We start from the raw sequence: 20,660 nt of genomic DNA on the forward strand, positions 1-20,660 counted from the left end.
ATCACACCCTTTGAATCCCAGAAAACGGTTGCCATGATCTTGCCAGCAGAAGGTTGTGTTTTGAACTTCCTGGGTGCAGGAGAATGCTTGTGCTTCCACTGCATGGATTCTTGTTTGGTTTCGGGATCCCAGTGATGAATCCAGGTTTCATCCCCAGTAACCAGACGAGCATGAAAGTTATCAGGATCAGCGTTGTAGATGTCCAACAGCTCACGACTGGATTCAACTCTCTGGTGACGATCATGTGCATTTAGGTTACGAGGGACCCATCTTGCGGATACCTTGGACATGTGCAGGTGTTCATGGATCACTGTGCAAACACTTCCATGTGAAATGCCACACTCTGAAGCTATCTCGTCCACCTTTATTCTCCGATCGGACATAATTAAGCGTTGGATCCGGGCAATTGTATCTTCTGTAATGGCTTCAGAAGGTCTTCCTGACCGTGGGTCATCTTCCAAGGAGCTGCGACCTCGCTTAAACTCAGCTGACCATTTTGCCACAGTGGAATATTGAGGGGCTTCCTCGCCATACACATTGATCATGCGTTTGTGGATTTCGGTTGCATTCACACCTTCTTTAGTGAGAAACTTGATAACTGCACGAAACTCAGTTTTGGAGGTTTCCATGATTTGTGCAGGGTAATCGTCTTTTAAAGGCTCTAACTCTCAAGTAAATGCTCGAGGAAGGTTGGGTATCAGTATACAGAGTCACAGATGAATCAACTCAATAATGACACCAATGACAACATCACCAAGGATATATCAGCACCCACTTCTATGAACTTATTGACTTCCCCTCGTATGTACCCGACGTCATGTTTTACCTGTAAGTTAGACAGTAGCAATAATAACTGATTTTACATCGAGCAGAAGAAACTTCCAGTGAAGGTGAAGAAGAAGAAGAAGAAGCAATGGAATTGGAGGCACCAATTTGATTCCATTCAATTTATTTGTTCTGTACTTTGACCATTTGACCCAGAGTTCAATTGATTGTAACGACTTAACATGTGACAGGAAGAACATATGTACATCTTCATGAAAAGGAATACACATTTTTCAAGTTATGGTTTTTGTATTTTTTGTACCGAGGACTGACAGACCTTTATAATGATTTTGTTCCGAGAATCGCATACCTTTCAAATAATACAAGGTACTCATCTTCGAGAACTCCTATATTACAACATACATACGTAGTGCATACAGGAATGCTTTCATTAGTACGTTTTTTTCTCAATAAATTAACTTCAAACTAATGCAATGCAATACATAATTTACGGATTGTCAGTAATTTTCTGTGTGAAAGATAAAGTCATCAGAAACATATACTCAAAGTTTCATTTACAAATTATGCATATTCACGTCTTAATCGCGCACACAGTTTCTGTTATCTCAGCTTCGGGTGTTATGCATATTCCGCTGGAAGTCACGTGACCTTTCCGCTCGCGACGTCAAATGTGACTAGCGTCTAAAGACCAAGCGCTCCAGTAATACAAGTCGTGTTGACTCTGACGTTTGGGTATATGTTTCTGATGACTTTATCTTTCACACAGAAAATTATTAATATTCTCTCGTATTCTCCTTTAATATCACGACATCTTTATGGCAGACTGTTGATGGATTTCCGGATGGTTGCCCGTGGTATTGCCCGCCATTCCTTCTGAAGAGCTGTACCAAGCTGGTCCAGGTTGACGGGTGCGGGGTCCCTTGCGTACACCCTTCGACCGAGGATGTCCCACAGATGTTCAGCTGGGGACAGGTCCGGGGACTTAAAGGACCAGTCCAATGTTTGTATGCCGTGTCGTCGGAGATAAACTGTGACAGTTTGGCCCCGATGTGGTCTGGCATCATCATCTTGGAATTCAAAATTCCTGCCGATGACTCTAACAAGTGGAGCCACGATAGGACGTAAAATGTCGTCAACGTATCGCTGACCAGATCTGACCCCACATCACGACACTACCACCCAAATATCGATCATGGTCAATAATTGCCGCCCTGGCATACAGCTCACCGATACGGCGCCAACAACGTTTTCTGACATCTGTGAACCTGACGCAAAACCTTGACTCACGTGAGAACATGGTATGACGCCAGTGGCGCACAGCCCGTCCCGGGTGTTGCCTAGCCCATGCCTAACTTTGGCGCCTATGGTAAACTGTAAGGAAACACCCTTACAAAAGGCCGCCTTGCTTTCAGACGGGCTTGAAAGAGTCGTTTTTTAACGGTTGGGTGTGAAATTCGTCCTCAGTAAGTGTACGGAATTCCATACTAATGACAGGTGCTGATTTGAACCTATTGCGTAGGGCCATTAATGTAATGAGACGATCCTGTCGTGGTGTCGTTGATTTCGGTCTACCACGGCTAGTCTCATTGCAGCCAGACCTGTTTGACGGTGCGTGTCCCACTTGTCACAATGAATTTTTATTCGTTCCTGTTTCCTCTATTGTAGGTCACTATTACATATATTATGGCAAAAAAGATATATACTGTGACGATTTGTTTCCATTGTTATTACTTCGCCGAAAAATCAGGAACCGAGTCAGAGAGTCTGACCACCCGGTCCCGTTAGTCGCCTCTTACAAGCATGGGTTACTGAAGGTCAATATTCTAACCCGATCCTTCATGGGTTCTCAAATGAGATACAGAGATGAGATTAAACAATTCTGAAGAATTGGTCAAAAGTTATTTCATCGAAAAAATTTCCGTTTTATGGGTGGGATTTAAAATGCAGGGGTCACCTCGAAGAATCAGATAAGGTGATTTAAGGCCAGAGGATTCCAAGATTAACATTTCTGTGCCATAAAGACACATTTTGAATAATGATGAATAAGTGCACAGATAGCCTAGGTATATTCAGTGAGGTTCTTGCTGAGATGTCAGATTCTGTCAGTGGCATTACTGCAAAGTAGACTTTCGGCTGACAGCTGATGTGGAAAGCCATGAGCTTAATGACACGGTCCAGACAACAATGTGGTTAGTTCTGCAAAGGCAGTATGTAACCTCCATTAGCGGGGTCGCGGTGGGCAAGCTGGAGCCTAAAACGCCTTGAAAAGCACAATATGGGAAATGATTTCTTTGAGAGGCATGTTTAGAAGTTGATGAATCAGATAAGGACAACTCTTTATGTGTGAGCAACTTCTTTAATCAGTTGGGGCGACGTTTCGATACAGCTTCTTGTATCGTTGTCAAGCAATATGTACGGACTTAGTGGAGGCGTCGAGTTTGTTATTGGCAGTGGTCTGGGCAGTTCTAGTGTGGAGAATAAATAACTCGGGGCTGAGGTAGATACTAAGCGATGACTGGTGTTCATGGATGGAGGTGATGGTGGTGGCCTTCATTTTCCGGTGGTGTCTGATACGTTCGGCCGGGAGTCGTTTGCATGCTTGACGGAGGATAGTTTTAGCTGCCGCCGACTGGATGGGTGAGCGCAGTTCTAGTCCTCTTGGAATAACTTGTTGGTCCCTACATCTCATCAGGAATGTTAGATGATGGTTTGAGAGAATGTTTCTTCTCAAGACGGGTCAAGGAGATTATGATTAAAGAAGTTGCTCATCTATAAGGTTTTGTCCTTATCTGATTCTAAACATGCCTCTCAAAGACATCCGACGTCTACGTGGAGACGTGGCAATCCATACCATAAACTCGATCTCCTTTTGAATCGACTGTCTGTCGGGGAAATGGCCAAATTCCGGTTGAGCATAGACAGCGTTTGCCCGCTGTGAGCATGTATACATGTTGTAGATATTTAATGTGTACTGTTGGCTTCTGGTTACATGCACATGATAATTTGACAGATTTTCAATACAAGTCGTAAACATTTATCAGAGATTTTACTTCCTAATAACATTTATATGATAAGCATAGCATCAAGGTTGGGAAACCTTTACATTGATGACATATATTTAATCATTATAAACAAATTGGGGCATTTTGACCAAACATTCAGGGGAATCTGACCAAATTTGCTGGGTCATTATGAAGCTGGGGCAATTCGACTGTTGACGCCCGTTGATACGAAGTCGTATTGCGACTGCGCAGATCGATGTTTATTACGCCAATCTCTGCCTGGTCCATACATTTGCAAACCTTGGCCATACAGTTGGGATGTATTGGAGGTCGAATCCTTACACTGGCACAGTGTTGTGTTACAGCAGTGAATAATAGGCGGCAATAAAGTTCAGATATGACTCAAACACATATTATATTTGAGTGAGTGAGTTTAGTTTTACGCCGCACTCAGCAATATTCCAGCTATATGGCGGCGGTCTGTAAATAATCGAGTCTGGACCAGACAATCCAGTGATCAACATCATGAGCATCGATCTGCGCAATGGGGAACCGATGACATGTGTCAACCAAGTCAGCTAGTCTGACCACCCGATCCCGTTAGTCGCCTCTTACGACAAGCATAGTCGCCTTTTATGGCAAGCATGGGTTGCTGAAGGCCTATTCTACCCCGGGACCTTCACGGGTCTATTATATTTGAAACAGTAACTAGTGGGCTACGAGACTAAGAAACACCTTAGGTAGTGGACTTGCATGAGTATGCATGACATTTCAGGGGTACAACATAGCAGAAATTGAAGAAACAAATGCACGGTTTGAGAAAATTACTATTTTATTACCGTCCAACTATACAAATTATGACATGGACTGTATGTTACGCGTTGGGCTTTCTTGATGTTAAAACATTCAGGGCTTACGTTACAAAAATCATGTTTTTTGCTTCACATTCAAAGAAGATAAAACACCTGTGTCATTAAATAACAGTATCACAATTTGCTGAACCAGTGAGCTATCACATGTATGAAAATATATTACACAGGAGCCGAAATGTTGCATAAAATGAAAGCCAACAAAACGTTAAAATGGAAGCCAGCCCGAAGATTTTACGAGTTCAAATATCCGACGCTGCGGGATTCGAGTGTGCTCACGGAGTATTTTCTCTTTTCCAGGTCGGGGGCTACTCTTTGGAATAAACTACTTACAATGCTGTCATCACTGAAGTCAAGTCAGAGCTGATGACGTATCATGACCTACTGCAAGATATGATACAAACACATTGGAGCTGAGGCATAATCAATCACTTAACTGACAAAACCATTCCATATCCACTGAAATCTTTGCTAAATAGAGTAAAAATTCAGATTACAACTGTATCATGAGTACGTGTTTACGAATCACTATGAAATAACGATGGAACGAAATGTACACAGGAGTATCCTGCCTGTCACGACAAGCTTAAGACAGTTGTTCACGTACATACATGGTACAAGTCGAAATAGCCACGTGCTTCTGACATTATTGTCAGTGATGCATTGTTTTGAAGTTTCTCTTAATACTTTTAATACATTCACTGAGGCCTTGTCACATTGCTCAAGCAACACTTCAGCAAGCGCCATCTTGCGCCCTTTGAAATTGGAACAAATTGACAGACACATTTTTCATTACAAATTTTAACATATTGAAAAAAAGTTTTCCTTTAATTAAACGAGGCTTGTAACCCCCGTGGTTATTTCCGAAACTGCCTCAGTCTGAGTCTGGACGGTGTCTCTATATTTTATGTTACCATGAGAATCAGTTGGATGTTCACAGCTGGTCAGTATCTTTGTTCAATGCAAAAGACATGTTGTATGTTGCTGTATTCCGCTAGTTTCACCACACACAACATGTTTTAGATTTGATGGAAATACTCCCACCAAAAGATCAAAACCAGCTTATAATCCTTGCTTAGTTGGGCCAATCTATGGTTAATTTATGGAACATGTCCCAAGCTGTTTATGGTGCTTCTCTTTCCGGACATACTGTGCAGTCTCCTTTTACCTGGTATCGGTTTTGTCACTGATCAGATGAATAACTAAATATTTATGATACGTCAATAAGCTTTCCAGATGAGGTGACTGCCTTCCTTTACCCTCTTTGTTAGGGGTGCTGCTGGTGTTGCAACTGAAACTGGCCTAACACAGGTTTCACAAATTGTAGCAAGAACCTTTTGATTCAAATTACAGACAAGACTCTCACAATACAAGTGACTGGAGCTGTTTTTATCATACTTCAGAAACTCTAGAAACAAATGAGCTGACACTTAACTTCCCAACTTTCTGAATAGAAATGTGTGCATACACTCTCCTGCAATGTGCCTCACAGCTATAGATGCTCCGTCAGTTGCATGTTGGTCATCACCATACCTGAATCTTAGCATCAGTTCTGGTGTTGAGCCATGAGTCGTCTAGTATGGGCCTTCTTCAAGGAATGTTTCATGAATTTGTCAGTGAAACAATTACCTACCTGACTCAATTTGTTTGGAATTATGTCTGTGACATGGAGCTGTGTTTAATGCTGCTTTGAACTGAATTGCATTTGTATACTGTTACACTCCACACTCAGCAGTATTCCAGCTCTGTGACAGCTTTGTGTAAATAACTGAGTCAAGACAAGACAATCTAGTGATCGACATCATGAGCATCTACACAATTAGGACACAGTGACATGTGTCAACTTTAGGAGAAGCATTTGTTGCTTAAGACCAACCTGGTGAACTGTATTTGTGGTATATTGTGTGTAACCTAAATGTATATGATGCTCAGACATACATGCATGCCCAAGGCCTGCTACTTTAAAACTTATATCACAGTGTGACAATTTTTTTCTTTGTGAAGGCATTTGTTTTACAAATCATTATACAGAATTATCCAACCCTGGTAGTATACAATCTTATAGTTTACATTGTGGAAAAAGTTCTGCATTACATTCCTGTTCCTGCACCGCAAATGTGAGTCTGCCTGAATGGATCCACCAACTCTAAACCTTCTCATTTTGATGGCGAAAGAGTGAAAAGAGGTAGGAAGGTCAGTAACTGAGCTGGTTGTTCCATTTCTTTATACCCTGATCCCTGCTGGGATGAAAGAAGTCCCCATTGCCTCAAAAGGCAAATGTCTGGAAACTCTGCCCTCTGTGTCTCTACAATTCATATTGTAGATTAGAGGAGGTTGAAAGCCACATGTTCACTGCTCACACAGTCTTCACTGAATCTTGCAGTTTTCCTCTCCTTCTTTTGCTGAAGATTTCCTTCGTAATCGTCTAGTGCTTAATGGTCCAGTGCTTGGGATAGGACTTTTCATCTCGTTTTCTGTGAAAAAAACCAACCCAAAACATGGTCATAGGTACTAATAAAAGAGCATGTAATTTTCTGATTAAAATTGATATTTTATACTTATCCTGAATCATGCTTATTACGCATGTCTCCTTCTTCCATCCAAACATAGTGAAACACTTGAATTACTGAAGTTCCCTTCTTTAAAGCAGACATAAAATCATTACTCACCCACAAGTAGCCTCCCTTGAGCCCATGCATTTGGCATGCAAACCAGTCACCTGACATGCCATGCTCTTTACTCTCTCCGAATACTTGCCCAGTACCAGGATTTACAGGGAAATCCAGAGTGTCATGAGAGGGGAGGACAGGAGGGTTGATCTCATGAGTCAGGATAAGTATAATATATCAATTTTAATAAGAAAATTACATATTTTACCTTACCCTGACTTATGCTTATTATGAATCTGTTGGTGGTGGGTCATGCAACATCCTGGATTCTCTGTTTGTCATGTATGTTACGTCCTGTAACACCCCCATGGGAACTTGAAATGGCACTGCAGATTTGTAGATTTTCAACTTTCGTTTTTGTACCTTGTGGGGGACCACAATTGTCAAAAACTTTTTCCAGCTGTTTATTCATGACATCTTCCTGTGGTTTTTAGATATACTAGTGTCCTACTACTTATCTTATAGCAACTTCATCAATTGATGAATGTGTCAAGTGAAGATGCAATCCCTTTTTCAGGTACAAGTATAGCAAACAAGTTCTGACATATGCACATGGACTCACAACCATTTTACTCCACGGACTGTATTGGCATTGAAAAGTCACGTGATTAAAAATTGGTGAGATCTCAGTGCCTTTTAGGAACCGTTAGTTGCGCTATAAGCAGTGAACTGAATTGGTAAATGCCAGCCACATCTTTGGTGGTGATATCTCTGAGGTAGTGGTTGGCAAACACCATATGGGATTTCCAAAAGCAGCCTTCCATTATAGTTGTTATCGAGCAGTTCCAATGTAAAGCAAGTGTTGAACCTAGGGCTTGTACTTCATGTGGGCTGGAAGCTTGTGGTGGCGCAAGGTCTGCTGCTTTATATGCTTGTAAAATAACGGTTCTCATCCATACTGACATAGTATTTCTTGAAACTACTGTTGGTGTCTCAGTTGATATCGGGATAAATAGGCGGTTGAATATGTCTCCTTGTTTTAGTCAGTGGCAGGTAGATTTTCAATGCTCTGATAGGACACAAGGATAAATCTTGTACTGGAGATATTGTTGGGATATGAAATTGCCTGTCAGGTTGTCCTGGCAACTGATCTTTAGCAATAGAAACCCTTCTGAGTCCTATGTTTATGCTGTCTCGAAGCGCTGTTTTCTCAAAGCGTGTTGGTGCATAATCCAGCGCATTATTTCTGACATCTGGGAAGCTGTTGCTAGGGCAACCAGAAATAGTGTTTTCTGTGCTAAGATGTCTAAGGATGTCCAATCTAGAGGCTCATAAGTGTCGTACGATGTTGTAATACTATGTTGAGATCCCATGTGGGAGTGCTGAATTTCTTTTGTTGGCTTTCCAACTTTAAAGAATGTCTTTATATTGAAGACTGTACTGAGCACCGCGAGGTACGTTAACAGCCTTTTAGGTGTCTTGTGTGACTTAATGACATAAGTAATCAGCCACTTGAGGATGACATGCTATACTTGCAGTAAATCCTCTCCACCTTGTAAATGTCTCAAATCTCTTCCACTTATCATGAAGTGTCCGAGTAGATGTGGGTAGAGCCAAAGTGACGCTTTGGCGGAATATCCTTGTTTCTTTAAACAAGTCTCAATACGTTCCACGCATGTAGATGGAATATTGACAGGTTTCCATGCACTTGGTTGGTGTATGGATGAATGAGAAGATTTGGCCATTTTGATAGGTTTCAGGCACGATTTCCGAGGTCTGGCCAGTAGGATGTGACCAAAATAAGTTGTAGGCACCTTGTCTGCTTGATTTTCTGTAATACTTGAGGTATTATTACTGGAGGCGGAAACGTCTGTGTGTATAGACCGTCCTATGATATGCTGAGAGTATCTGTTGCCCTAGCTTGTGGATCCAGCACTGGCAACACAAATGTCTGTATCTGCTTGTTGAACTTGGTTGCAAACAGGTCTATTACTGGGGATCCTAATGTTTTCATTATTAGCCGGAATGCCTCTGGATGTAGCATCCATTTTGTTGGAGATGGCTCCAGTGGTCGAGATAGAGCGTCTGCTATGACATTCTTTGCCCCTGGTATGTGGCATGCTTTCACAAACAGCTTGTCCATGATTCTGTACAAGTGAAACATGAGTTGTAACAGACTTGGTGGCCTTGTTGACCCTTGTTTGTTTAGACAGAACACTACAGTGGAGTTGTCCGAGTGAACTCAAGAGTTTGGCGCTCCTGAGACGACTTGTCCAGTGTTGTTTTGCAATGATCACTACTTTCATCTCTAGGAGACTGACGTATAAAGCCTGTTCTTGTCTTGACCACTTCCCTGAGGCTACTTCATTGTAGAGATGAGCACCCCATCCTTGGAGAGATGCATAGACAAACTATGCAGTCTGGCTCTGTTAGGTAAGTTCCCCCGAAGACATCGTCTCTGTATGTTGACCAGAGGAGACATGTCTTGAGACAATCCGGTTGAACACACGGTTCAATGTTGTTCAGGGGATCATTGACAAATCTCTGTAATGGGCGTAATTGTAACCTCCCCCTACGTGTCATGTCTTGGGGTGATGTCAGTAGACCCAAGTAAACACTGCCAACTGCAAAGTGACAACGGAGAGAGTATTGCTTGCACTATCATGTCTTGTATTTTGTTGCAATGATCTTCCGGGACAGATATGCGATTGTGAGCTGTACTGAATCGCATCCCTAAGAAATGTAGATCCTGGAATGGTTCCAGTTCTGACTTGAGTAGATTTAATAGCCATCCCAACAACCAGGGTGCCGACGATATTCCAAATGGTAGGACGCTCCACTGGAAGTAACGTCCCTTGAATGTGAATCATAGATATTTTTGTGATTCTTGATGTATCAGTAAATGCAGATATGCGTCTTGAAGATTTATGCTTGCAAGTTAGTCCAGTTGTCAGAGCTGAGAAAGATGTATCATCTTGAACTTTGCAGGTTTGATTAAATACTCCATGTTGAATTTCTTCATACTGTGTATGAGATGAAACTTTTCTCTTGAGTTTGGGGATTGGGGAATAAAATCCTAGTGTGAGGTGAGCTTGGTCCAACTCCTCGACGGCTTTTTTCGCTAGTAGTGTTGTGATGGCATAATCCATTTTTTCCATCTGGTCGGTCGCATAGTTGGACAACATCGGCTCTCTTGTCAGTGGTGGAGTGACTCTTAACTCTATCTTATATACTCTGTGCAGAACTTGAGACAAATAGTTGTCCAGTAGTATCCCCCAATTTTCCCAGTACCGCTGTAGACATTCACCACTGTCGATGGTTCTTCGGCAACAGCCTGATTTGGAAGGCACCAGTCGCTCCAAACCTAACCTTCAGTGCTTTGAATTCTTGGCACCTCTAGAGGAACGACCCCATCCTGAGGTTGTCCTGCTATATCCTGTAGAACAACAGAAGGAACCTCTTCTGCCTTTGCAGGTAGAAAACATTTTTTGCTTGGCCTCCTGTATCCTGGAAAACTTGGATTTTAGCTGAGTAACATTGAGACGTTTAACGTATCAAGTTGGCCAACATGTCAATAGATTTTATCATCAATACTTCAGAGGGACTCAGAAGTAACATTCTTTGAAACTTCTCTTAGGCCACCACCAAATAAGGTTGACACCGACCAAGGAATACTAAGTAAAGCTTTGGTGTACATGCCAAAAGTAACCCTTGCCTCATTAAAAGGGTTAGTCCAGCAGAAGTCAATGCCAAGTGCTCCAAGACAAATATCTAGTCTTTCTTTTGTGTCAGCTTTGCAAACAAGATCATGCGATCTCTCTCTGAGTTTGGATCCTTGAATCCTGAGATTCCAAGGCTTTGTTGATGGCGCTAGCTTGTGCACATCTCTAAAACGAATGCCAGGTAGTTGTATCCAGCTGCACCATCTTCTTATCCTTAAGACCTGCTGCGAGACTCTGATATAAGTTTGTAATCTTCGTCTACATCAGGAGCCATCAGGAGCCACAGTTCCATGCAGTGCAGGGGAAACTTCCTTGGGTCGAAAGTTGGTATATGCTGACCTTGATATTTAGCTGCTCTATCAAAGGCTGTGTGTAGATTCTCCAGAACCCTAGATATAGGTTCGATTGGTGGTATGGTGAGCATATCAAAATCATCATCCATCATCTTGAAAAGCATGTGCGTCATTAGATTCCTTGGAAGGTAATTCTAATTCCAAACCATCAGCAATCCAAGATATTACTTCCAAGTCTGGAAGAACAGCATCCAATTCATCCTCAAAACAGTAGAAGTCCGCAGGGGAGCAATCCTGATAAACAAATCTAGCGGAGTCTATATGGCTGCAGAGTGATCTTAATAACCATCTCTAGAAGAGCTTCTATGTTTTCATGTAGGTGAATCCTGTGATGAGTAGTCCCGCCTATGATTCCTGCGCACAGGGTTATGATGATCCTCAATGTCCGACGCCAATGAAGATCCATGTATACGATGACTTGTACCCTGTCTATAGGGTAAGTCTCTATGACTGCACTGTCTGGAGGTGGTGGACTCTTTGTTGCAGGTAGACTGTAAACTCGCAGGTAGGTTGTCCTGTGGTGCAGGCTTGGACTGGATACTGTTATGTAGATTGCTGCGCAGGACTACATCTTCTTGATGGTGAGCATCTGACTAGCTGTCCATAACATCTTTGCACAGGACTCCATGATGGCTGTAAACTGCTGACATACTTGTAGTACTGCTACGAAGGATTACTGACATCGGGGTAGACGACTGTGGAGTTGTGGTAGCCTTTTCTTCCACAAAGCGTTGCTCCACCATGGACGTCATCTTCTCCGTAAATTGCTGCATAAACAGACCCGGGTGGAAGTTCTGTGTTGAACCTTGTGGTTGTGACGGCTGAAGGGGTTGACTCAAGTCCTGCATCAGAGTAGACACTCTTGCTGTCACACTAGCCGATGTAACAGGGTGACTGAAGACTGGAACCTCTGGCAAGAGGATCAGGGGTTCGTCAAAAACGTCTGGGAGATTCTCTGAAGAGAAAGACCTTGACTACTGTGAAGAACTCAACAAGGTCTTCGCCAATGTAGGCTTGTACTTCTTAGTCTGGGATGACAGCACCTTGGAAGATGATGATCAAATGTGACTGGAGACGATAGACATCACTACATCAGATGACTGACCTCGGGCGCTGCTGTTCGATTCAATAGAATGATGATTTTCAGCATCAGTCAACAAACGATTACTAGCACTTCTCTTAGTATTTTTACCCGACATGACTGGGTTATGCCCTTTTTTTTAATCCTTTGCACGCCCTAGAACAGCTAAATGTAACTGTTGAACTGTTGAATAGTTAGATTTTGACAAAGGATGCAATATGAGCTGACAGAGCAAACATCAGTGCAAGAAACGCAATAGGAATGTGGGTTAGCCGCAGACAATCAATATTTGCAAAGTAAACAAGTTTTCATAAAATGTTATGAAACACACACTGATGAATACAAGTTTAAAAGGCAAATACATTATGTACACTTTGGTAACAATTTGTTATACATGGATCAAAGCCAAATACAGCCGTAATTTGGATGATATAAGGCTGAAATATGTGCAGTATCGGGACCCCGATGCCCTCATGTCTGTCCTCTAGGGCAAATAAGGAGAGAGTGAAGAGCATGACAGGTCATGTGATGTTTGTGCGCCAAAAGTGCATGGACTAAGAGGCTACTCATGGGTGAGTAATAATTTTACGTCAACTTTAATCAAGGAAACTGCAAGGGATTCAAGTGTACCTCTTTGTTCAGATAGGAGACAAGCATAATAAACATGTGTCAGGATAAGGAAAAATAATTCAAATTAAAAGTCTGCAAAGCAAAACCATCTTTGTGTGGGTGTTTGTATTTGATAAAAAAGACACAATTATACTATTCTACATTTGCAAGCACAATTCTCCTGAACACTAACCATGTACATATTTGTACTAGTGATGGCTGTTAGAGAGAAAATAACTCACATAATATTGATTACTGCACAAGGTGAAAAGGGCTTAGTTTAAAGGGAAATGCCCTGCAAATAACAATGTATTCTTTGTAATTAGAGTTTAATAACAAAGATTTTGCTTGCCATGAAATATAACGTTTCACTGTACAGTTTCAAGTTGACATGTCACTTCCTGTTATAGGTTTAGGAATGACCTCATAGTTGTCACAGGGATACCCTTGATGAAATAAGTGTTGATTCGTGCAAGATGCAATGATGTTTGGGGTGAAACTAGTTACAAAATCTTCCAGAAGTTACTGCAAAGATTTACATTCCACTGGAATTAATCCAGTTTACTTGTGCGAAGAATCTTTAAACCTAATTTGCATATGTAAACAGCCGATGTTGGGCGTGGTGTGTCTGCCTTCCTGATGTTTACGCATACTGCGATAATACAGAGCCTCTGATAACAGGGAGTTTGAGTGTACAGTGTAGGGTTTAATTCTGTTGGTGCATTTATACCTTTTGATGAGGTTTTCAGGGGAGTTTCATTATTCTTCCTCCTAATCGCTTCAGCCTTTTCCTTCACGTCTTCATAACTTAGTGAACGTCGCTTTTGGAAAAGTTTTGACAGACTCCAGTCAAGTCCTGGACTTTCTGTTGACAGGACAGAAGAATAAACATTGAAAAAAACATTTCAAACACAAAATATTTCATCAATTTCACATCATATCTTAACTAGTGTAAATTTCAATACTTTCATGTTACTGAAAATAAGTATTCAGTAACATGAAAATATCTAAAATACTAATAGAAAAATGTTCCTATACCTTACTGTCATAGAAATAACAAACATGCATACATGGCTGTATAAAGATTTTGCAACAGAACAGTATCTTGCTCTCCATGAAACAGGACAATATGAAGTCATGTTCAAACTATTTCAGGCTGACAGTGACCAAGGGGTCAAAAGTTGGTTCACAAGTTTGATATGACCAACATAAGCAATGGCATAAGCAACATTATCAGTTGCCCCATTGACAAGGCCATATGTGGGCTAACATTGCTGGTTGGTTTGGAAATAAACCTGTCTGTTCCTCATGTTTGATGGACAACTGATCTGGAGAAACATAAAGCCAAAGGAGTTGCCCCCTGAAGTCTGTGACCTCAGCTGCAATGTGATGTAAGAGTGAAGAAGGATCATGTTGTCCTCGGTCTGTACTTGCCACTTTGTCACGGATGTGATGCCTCCCAATAACAATATGCTCCAACCACCAAATGCTAAACATCACACACACAGTTGACATCAATAAACATGCTGACAGTCATCACAGCTGTTAAGATTAAACCCTGACTTACCAATGAAGAGGACAGATTTTCAGTGACGTAACCTGCACCTCACCCAAAGCTTTTGTCTTGACTATGAGAAGCTTGTGGATGATGTGGTATCAAAATTAGATATCATTGTCAGACGTTACGCTCCTGTAATTGACTTTTCACTGTCCAATGGGATTTTGTCAGCTGAGTTCTACGATGAATCAAATAACATGATCATCATGCAACATTATGTTACACATGAACAGTGTTGCCAGTCTGTTGGTGACTACCGTTAGAATGCTGTTACAATGAACACCAATTCTGATTTCAAGCATTCCAGTACAAGCAAATGCTCATTTCTAGATAAGCTGGAATGATACTTACAGACCGGATAGTTGCTTTTCCCAGCTAAAATAAGTCATAGATATATTCCATTTGAACTGCTTCAATCCTATGTGTGCAGATAATGTGTGAGACTGCCTGCATCAATTCAACATTATGATGGCCTATCATGCATTATTCTGAACATTTCACTGTAAATGTATTTGTGACTTTTCTTAAAGGTCCACAGGAAGTAGTCCACAAGTATATTTGTGAAACTGTCTTGGAGGCAGGAATAGTCAATTCATGAACTGTTGAGTGCAGATAACACAGTGTTTAACCAGGCATAATGTTTGCTGTGAGACACAATCAGTTATGATGTTCACAACCAGAATAATGTCTGGCATTTTTAGGCCAGTAATGTGATGAAAACCTTTAACAAGATACCTTTATCTTCCTTTTCCTGCTTTATTTTCTTGGGTGTACCAATCCTGAAACATAAGATCATTATATGGACGATGCAGATTCTAGATCCGAAGAATTAAGAAAGTGCTGAAATGAACCATTCTTCAATATTTACTTAAAATTACCAACTAACCTTAACATTGGGATCCTGAGACATGGTCAATACAGGATAAAGCTCTCATTTTTACACAAAAAAATGTCATGATCTTGAAAAAAATGTCATGTTTTGAAAAACATGTTTTGTTAACATTACTTCATAAAGAATCTTCTAATGCCTGCCTTAAGATCTTAAGTATAATAATCTTATCTGAAGGAAACCTGCTGAAGATATTTAAGCAAAGTGGTTTTAACCAGTCACAGTTATATCCCTGTCAAATTGACATGGGATGATTGCATGTCTCAAATGTCTACCACTGAGGTGAAACCCAGCAGCACAGCTATAGTACTAACAAACACCTACAAACGTAATAAGGGCTAACAGAGGTCATGGGTTTCTGGCAATAAAAAGCGACACAACTCTTCTAAGTGAATTGTTTTGCTTTGTATCATTAACATAGGTTTGGTGATATTTCACACCTAGACCCTGATCCTCCAGTCATAAGCAAACAAATATCACCCACTGGGGGGTAATGTGTTAAATATTGAGAGTGGATACAAAATAACTAAAAACAGAATATTTTTATTAAAAAGGAATAAATCAACTTGTGCCTCCCAATCATCAGTGCATTCATCATTTGAAAGAAATGACAATACATACACATTTTTCTTAAGAACAGCATTTTCCTCTTCAAGAGACTTGATCTGCATGTAGCAACGAGTAAGCTGTCTCCTGTCTTCCTGGACACGGAGCTGCAGTTGTTTCTTCTCTCCCTCCAGGATGCACACCTTGAACTGGTCAATGATACCACTGCGACTGCTCACTTCCTGTTTCTTTGGTGACTCTGCAACTGTAACGGCAACTGCAACAACAAACAAGAAGACATGGTCATCAATATAGTATCCCCTGCCGCAGTGTTCTGTTCCTATTTGGCTCCTGTTTAATTCCACCACAACATTCATGTCCTGAGAACACATACCAAATTTGATTTCCCTGTCCAATGTCTATAATAGTTACTGAGAAAATCTAAGAAACACGTGACAAAAGGCCATAACACTACAACAAACTGTAACACAGTTTCCTCTTTAGAATTCTCAGACATCATCTCGGACAGACAGGACAATTCAGACAGAGCTCAAACCAATAACACCGTCAACTCACTTTATGACAGCACATAATACAGGGATGAGAATGGAAATTTTCATTTACAGCTGAAAAGTAGTCGGGGGTCTGCGGGCCACCGGCCCCCAGCCAGGTCCAGGGCGGAGCCTAGTCGGGGGCCCAGGGGGGCAAAGCCCCCCGGAAGCTCCTGGGATTTTGGCATTTTACACACTAAATATGGCTTCTAAAATCAATATTAACACTGTATATATATTTAGACGTTTCAGAAAAATGACCCTGGGGATGTAAAAAAACGCGGATTTCCGCGGATCCGCGGAAATTTCTCATCCCTGATAATAGCATCAACATGGGCTTGACATGTCACAGTTTATCAGTCTCAACTCTTTTCTGTACTTCAAACACGTTTGCATTAGGTACTGAGTCATTATCAGTGGAATGTCTATTATGTACTCGAAAAGTACCCAAATTTGGTGACTGGAATGTCTTGTCCCGATTGTTTGCACAGTGTCGACATATCTATTACGATGTACTCATTGGAGACGAGCAAAACTAATGATAGAAGCTGCATGAACAGTGCGACAATGGATATACCAAATCGTTGCATAAGAAACTCATAAGACAGACTTTCCTGGATCCAGAACGGGTTCATTTTTCTGTTAAAAATAAGTGACTTTAACAAAGTTACTTGTCCTGACTAATTTTCCACTTGCCCTGATTTTTGTGATGTAATCATGATGATGTATTTGTGAAAGAATAAATCAACATGGAACATGATGTTAACATTTTTGGACTATTTATTGTGCAGTGATAAATAGGAGAGAAAGATAACTCATCTATATTATCATTGTGAAATTTAATAACTACATTTTGCACAGATATGAAATGAAATCCAAGTTCATTTGCAGTCTGAAACCATAAGCAGAAATTATCTACTCACCCAGACAAGTAAGATACTATTATTTGATTGCCCAAAATGAAAACTGACTTGTCCCATGTTTCAGAAGATGGGGTTTTTGACCCCTGAAGGATAGTATGTCCTCATATGCATCCTAGAGGTTGAGGCTGGTTATCCAAAAGTGCAAAGTTTTCATTCTGATATATTCTAGAATTGGTAGCGGACATTTTTTTTGTGTGGAGAGACTTTCTGATCTTTGACCATTTGGGTATAAAACATGACTCTCAGGGGTTAGTACAGTCTTGTTGCACAATGGCTCTTGTGACAATCTTCCCTTCTTGAATATCTTCTTGATATTTTATGCATTGAATAATTCACTGAATGAGCAACCCATACTCCTGTATGGCCTTCCAGAATCACTCAGAGCACATAGTGGTCAGATGTGATGTCTTTCTAATTTTCAGTGAACATCACCCAGGGTTTTACACATGTGCAAATGTGCATCCAGTGTGGTCTGTGTCCTCAGGAACACACAATATTATTCACTGTAGCCACAACACATCTATGACTTTGCTGTTTGGTTGTTCCTTTCAAAGCCTTTATGGGCATTATTTCATCGCCATTCCATATGATCAATGATTCACTCCAGGCTCTACAGAAATTATCAAAACTACAGTTCTGTACACCATTACTTCACAGGATCCTCATATTGCCTGAAAGGACCCCTAAACTCACAATTCGGGGTACTCACATTTGGGAGTCAAGTAAAACCAATTGTGATCTTGATATTGACATTATACTGAAAAGTCAAATCCCTACAAAAAGATGAACCTGTTTGTTCCTAGCAAAGGGCTTTGAATTTGCCCCAAACCAGGAAATCAGGCAGTCTAAGTAAACTTATCCTCAGTACTTTTCGTTACACTCCACTACTGAGTCTAACAAAACCTTATGGGAGGTCGCGTCAGGTAACCTTTGAGATTGACCAATCAGAACACAGCTTACCAGATCGCGAAAGTGCACATTCGCACATAGCTTTTGAACTTTTTATTCCGAAAAGGTTCGTACCTGAACAATTCCAAATGCTATTCCAGGTGATGCACATGGTGTACGTACAACCAAGACAATGGTGAGTAAACAATCGCTGAAAATAGTGTTTGGGGCAATATTCAAAGATGTTATCTTGCAGAAATATTAGCTAATGGTAACCATGTCAACAGAAACCCCAAAGCATATATACTACAGGTCAAATAACTGTGTTATATGCAGATTTTTGTTTGTGCAGAGATCTGTGTCAGTGACCTGAATATTTTGAAAGTCCCTCCGCTCCCTAAATAGTAGCCATTGTCTGATTAGTTAAATGTATTTAACCATCTCGCGTTTGATTGGACGGTCATTTCTCACTCAAAGGTTACCTGACGCGACCTTCTGCTAGGTTTTGTTAGTGGTGGAGTGTAACGAAATACACTGAAGACTATGTGTACTTAGACTGGGAAATCAGGCTGCCCTACACCACATAACAAACCAAAATACAAACTCACTTGACGAGTCATAGCTTTGTTGAAGCTTCCGCAGGTCTGCCCTGAGTTTAGATACAACCTCTTGCTGGTACTCCACCTCCTCCTCCAGGGCAGTTTTCCTGAAGAAGACATATAGCATCAGAGAAAAGGGACAGCTGTCAAAAAACAGCAAGTATACATATTCACTGCAATGGAATTGGTTTCCTCTTTTAAACACTCTCACACTGAGTGTTCTTACAGCCTTATTTGAGTAGAGGTTATGAGCTCTATGTACATGACAACATGAGTCATTTATTCACAAATGTCAGAAAACATAAACACCAGAGACATTCTGACTTATCCAACCAGGTGACTATGTTGTCCAATGCAGACAGATGCAGTACTCTAAGCTACTAAATACATGGAACGAATATTAAACAGTGTCAGGTTTTGTGTGAATACTGAAAAGTTAGTTATTGTTTTGGTAAGTTTTATGTCACAATCATTCTAGGTAGACATGTTTTATACAATTCTTTATATTTTTCTATGTAACATATTGTATTTATGTATAAAGAGTGTTGAATATAAGCCATCATGGCTATACTTGTATGATGTAGTCAAGGAACACATGATTCAGGACCTAACACTTGATATATCATGTCCATACACCAGCATGAATGTAACCGATAAAGTAGAAGGTACTGGTTAACTGTTTGTAAGTGGAATAACAGCCTTACAGCTCAACATGCACTGTCATTTTGCGGGTGGCCCGTCCAGTTCAGAGTACAGAGCAGCATAGAGAATGTAAGTGATGGAGGTTGCCAACTGGTTTCAACTGATAATGTGTGACAGGGGTATGTGTAACATTGTGATCATGAGAGGTGGCAAGCATGTCGGTCTCCTACAGTTTAAGAGTTTTATCATTCTGATTTTTGTCATGAGTTGCTTCTAGTCTCAGAAATGAGCATTGCAAACTGCAAGGTATTTTTGCAGTTTTCAAAATGTTCACACTTGGTGTTGGTAGTTTAGGGTTTGTGTGTGTTGTGTTTCGAGCCATCCACTGTGGTGTCTGGAAGTCACCCCTTGGAAGTAGCTGATAAGCAATATTTGTCTTGTCATTTCTATGAAAGACCTAGCACTTATAACAGAGATTGCCATGGAATATTGTAGGGACATTTTGAACAAAAATGTGGTATTTGTTACCTTTCTTGGTCTTCTCTGGCTTTGTCTCGGAGGGCATGGACCTCCAGATTGAGCTTCACTTTGGCACTTCTCTCAGTGGCCACATTACCTACATACAAAATAAATTGCACATATATTACTTGAACTCACTTTTCCCACTGATTCGCAGTGGCATGTGATGCAGAAAAGTATATGGTTGGTGATCACACATATCGTCCATCACTTGGTGCACAGGAAATGCATATTAGTGAGTGAATTGGGTTTTGCGTTGACTTAAGCAACAGTCCAGCAAGATCACACATGGGGAGACTGGGAACTAGCTTCACACTTTCAGCCCATGCAGGAAATTAAGCCGCTTTAACCACAAATCTGCCAGACCTGCCCAAAATGCATATGAACATGAACAACAACTGATTAATGCTAGGAAACATTTAAGACGATGGTGGTCTATATGTTGATGCATGATGTGTAGGACCGGGAGGATAGGTAAGAGCATAACCTCATGTCTATAAAGCTCCCTGACATG

The 20,660-nt window shown here is 40.9% G+C and overlaps 1 protein-coding gene across 1 annotated transcript in view; it reads right to left on the minus strand.

The window, feature by feature from the left end:
• Positions 1-4,605: 4,605 nt before the first annotated feature.
• LOC137298089 (centromere-associated protein E-like) overlaps positions 4,606-20,660 on the minus strand; it is a 45,028-nt gene continuing 28,973 nt past the window's right edge. The window contains exons 23-28 of the mRNA XM_067830163.1: positions 20,156-20,243; positions 18,995-19,092; positions 16,100-16,301; positions 15,325-15,368; positions 13,762-13,896; positions 4,606-7,131 (exon numbers count right to left, since the gene is read on the minus strand). Coding sequence (XP_067686264.1) covers positions 7,025-7,131; positions 13,762-13,896; positions 15,325-15,368; positions 16,100-16,301; positions 18,995-19,092; positions 20,156-20,243 — 674 coding nt within the window. The 3' untranslated portion in view covers positions 4,606-7,024. The remainder of the gene's footprint in view (positions 7,132-13,761; positions 13,897-15,324; positions 15,369-16,099; positions 16,302-18,994; positions 19,093-20,155; positions 20,244-20,660) is intronic.

The sequence above is a fragment of the Haliotis asinina genome, chromosome 10, assembly GCF_037392515.1.
Source record: "Haliotis asinina isolate JCU_RB_2024 chromosome 10, JCU_Hal_asi_v2, whole genome shotgun sequence".
In the NCBI taxonomy this organism is placed as follows: Eukaryota; Metazoa; Mollusca; class Gastropoda; order Lepetellida; family Haliotidae; genus Haliotis; species Haliotis asinina.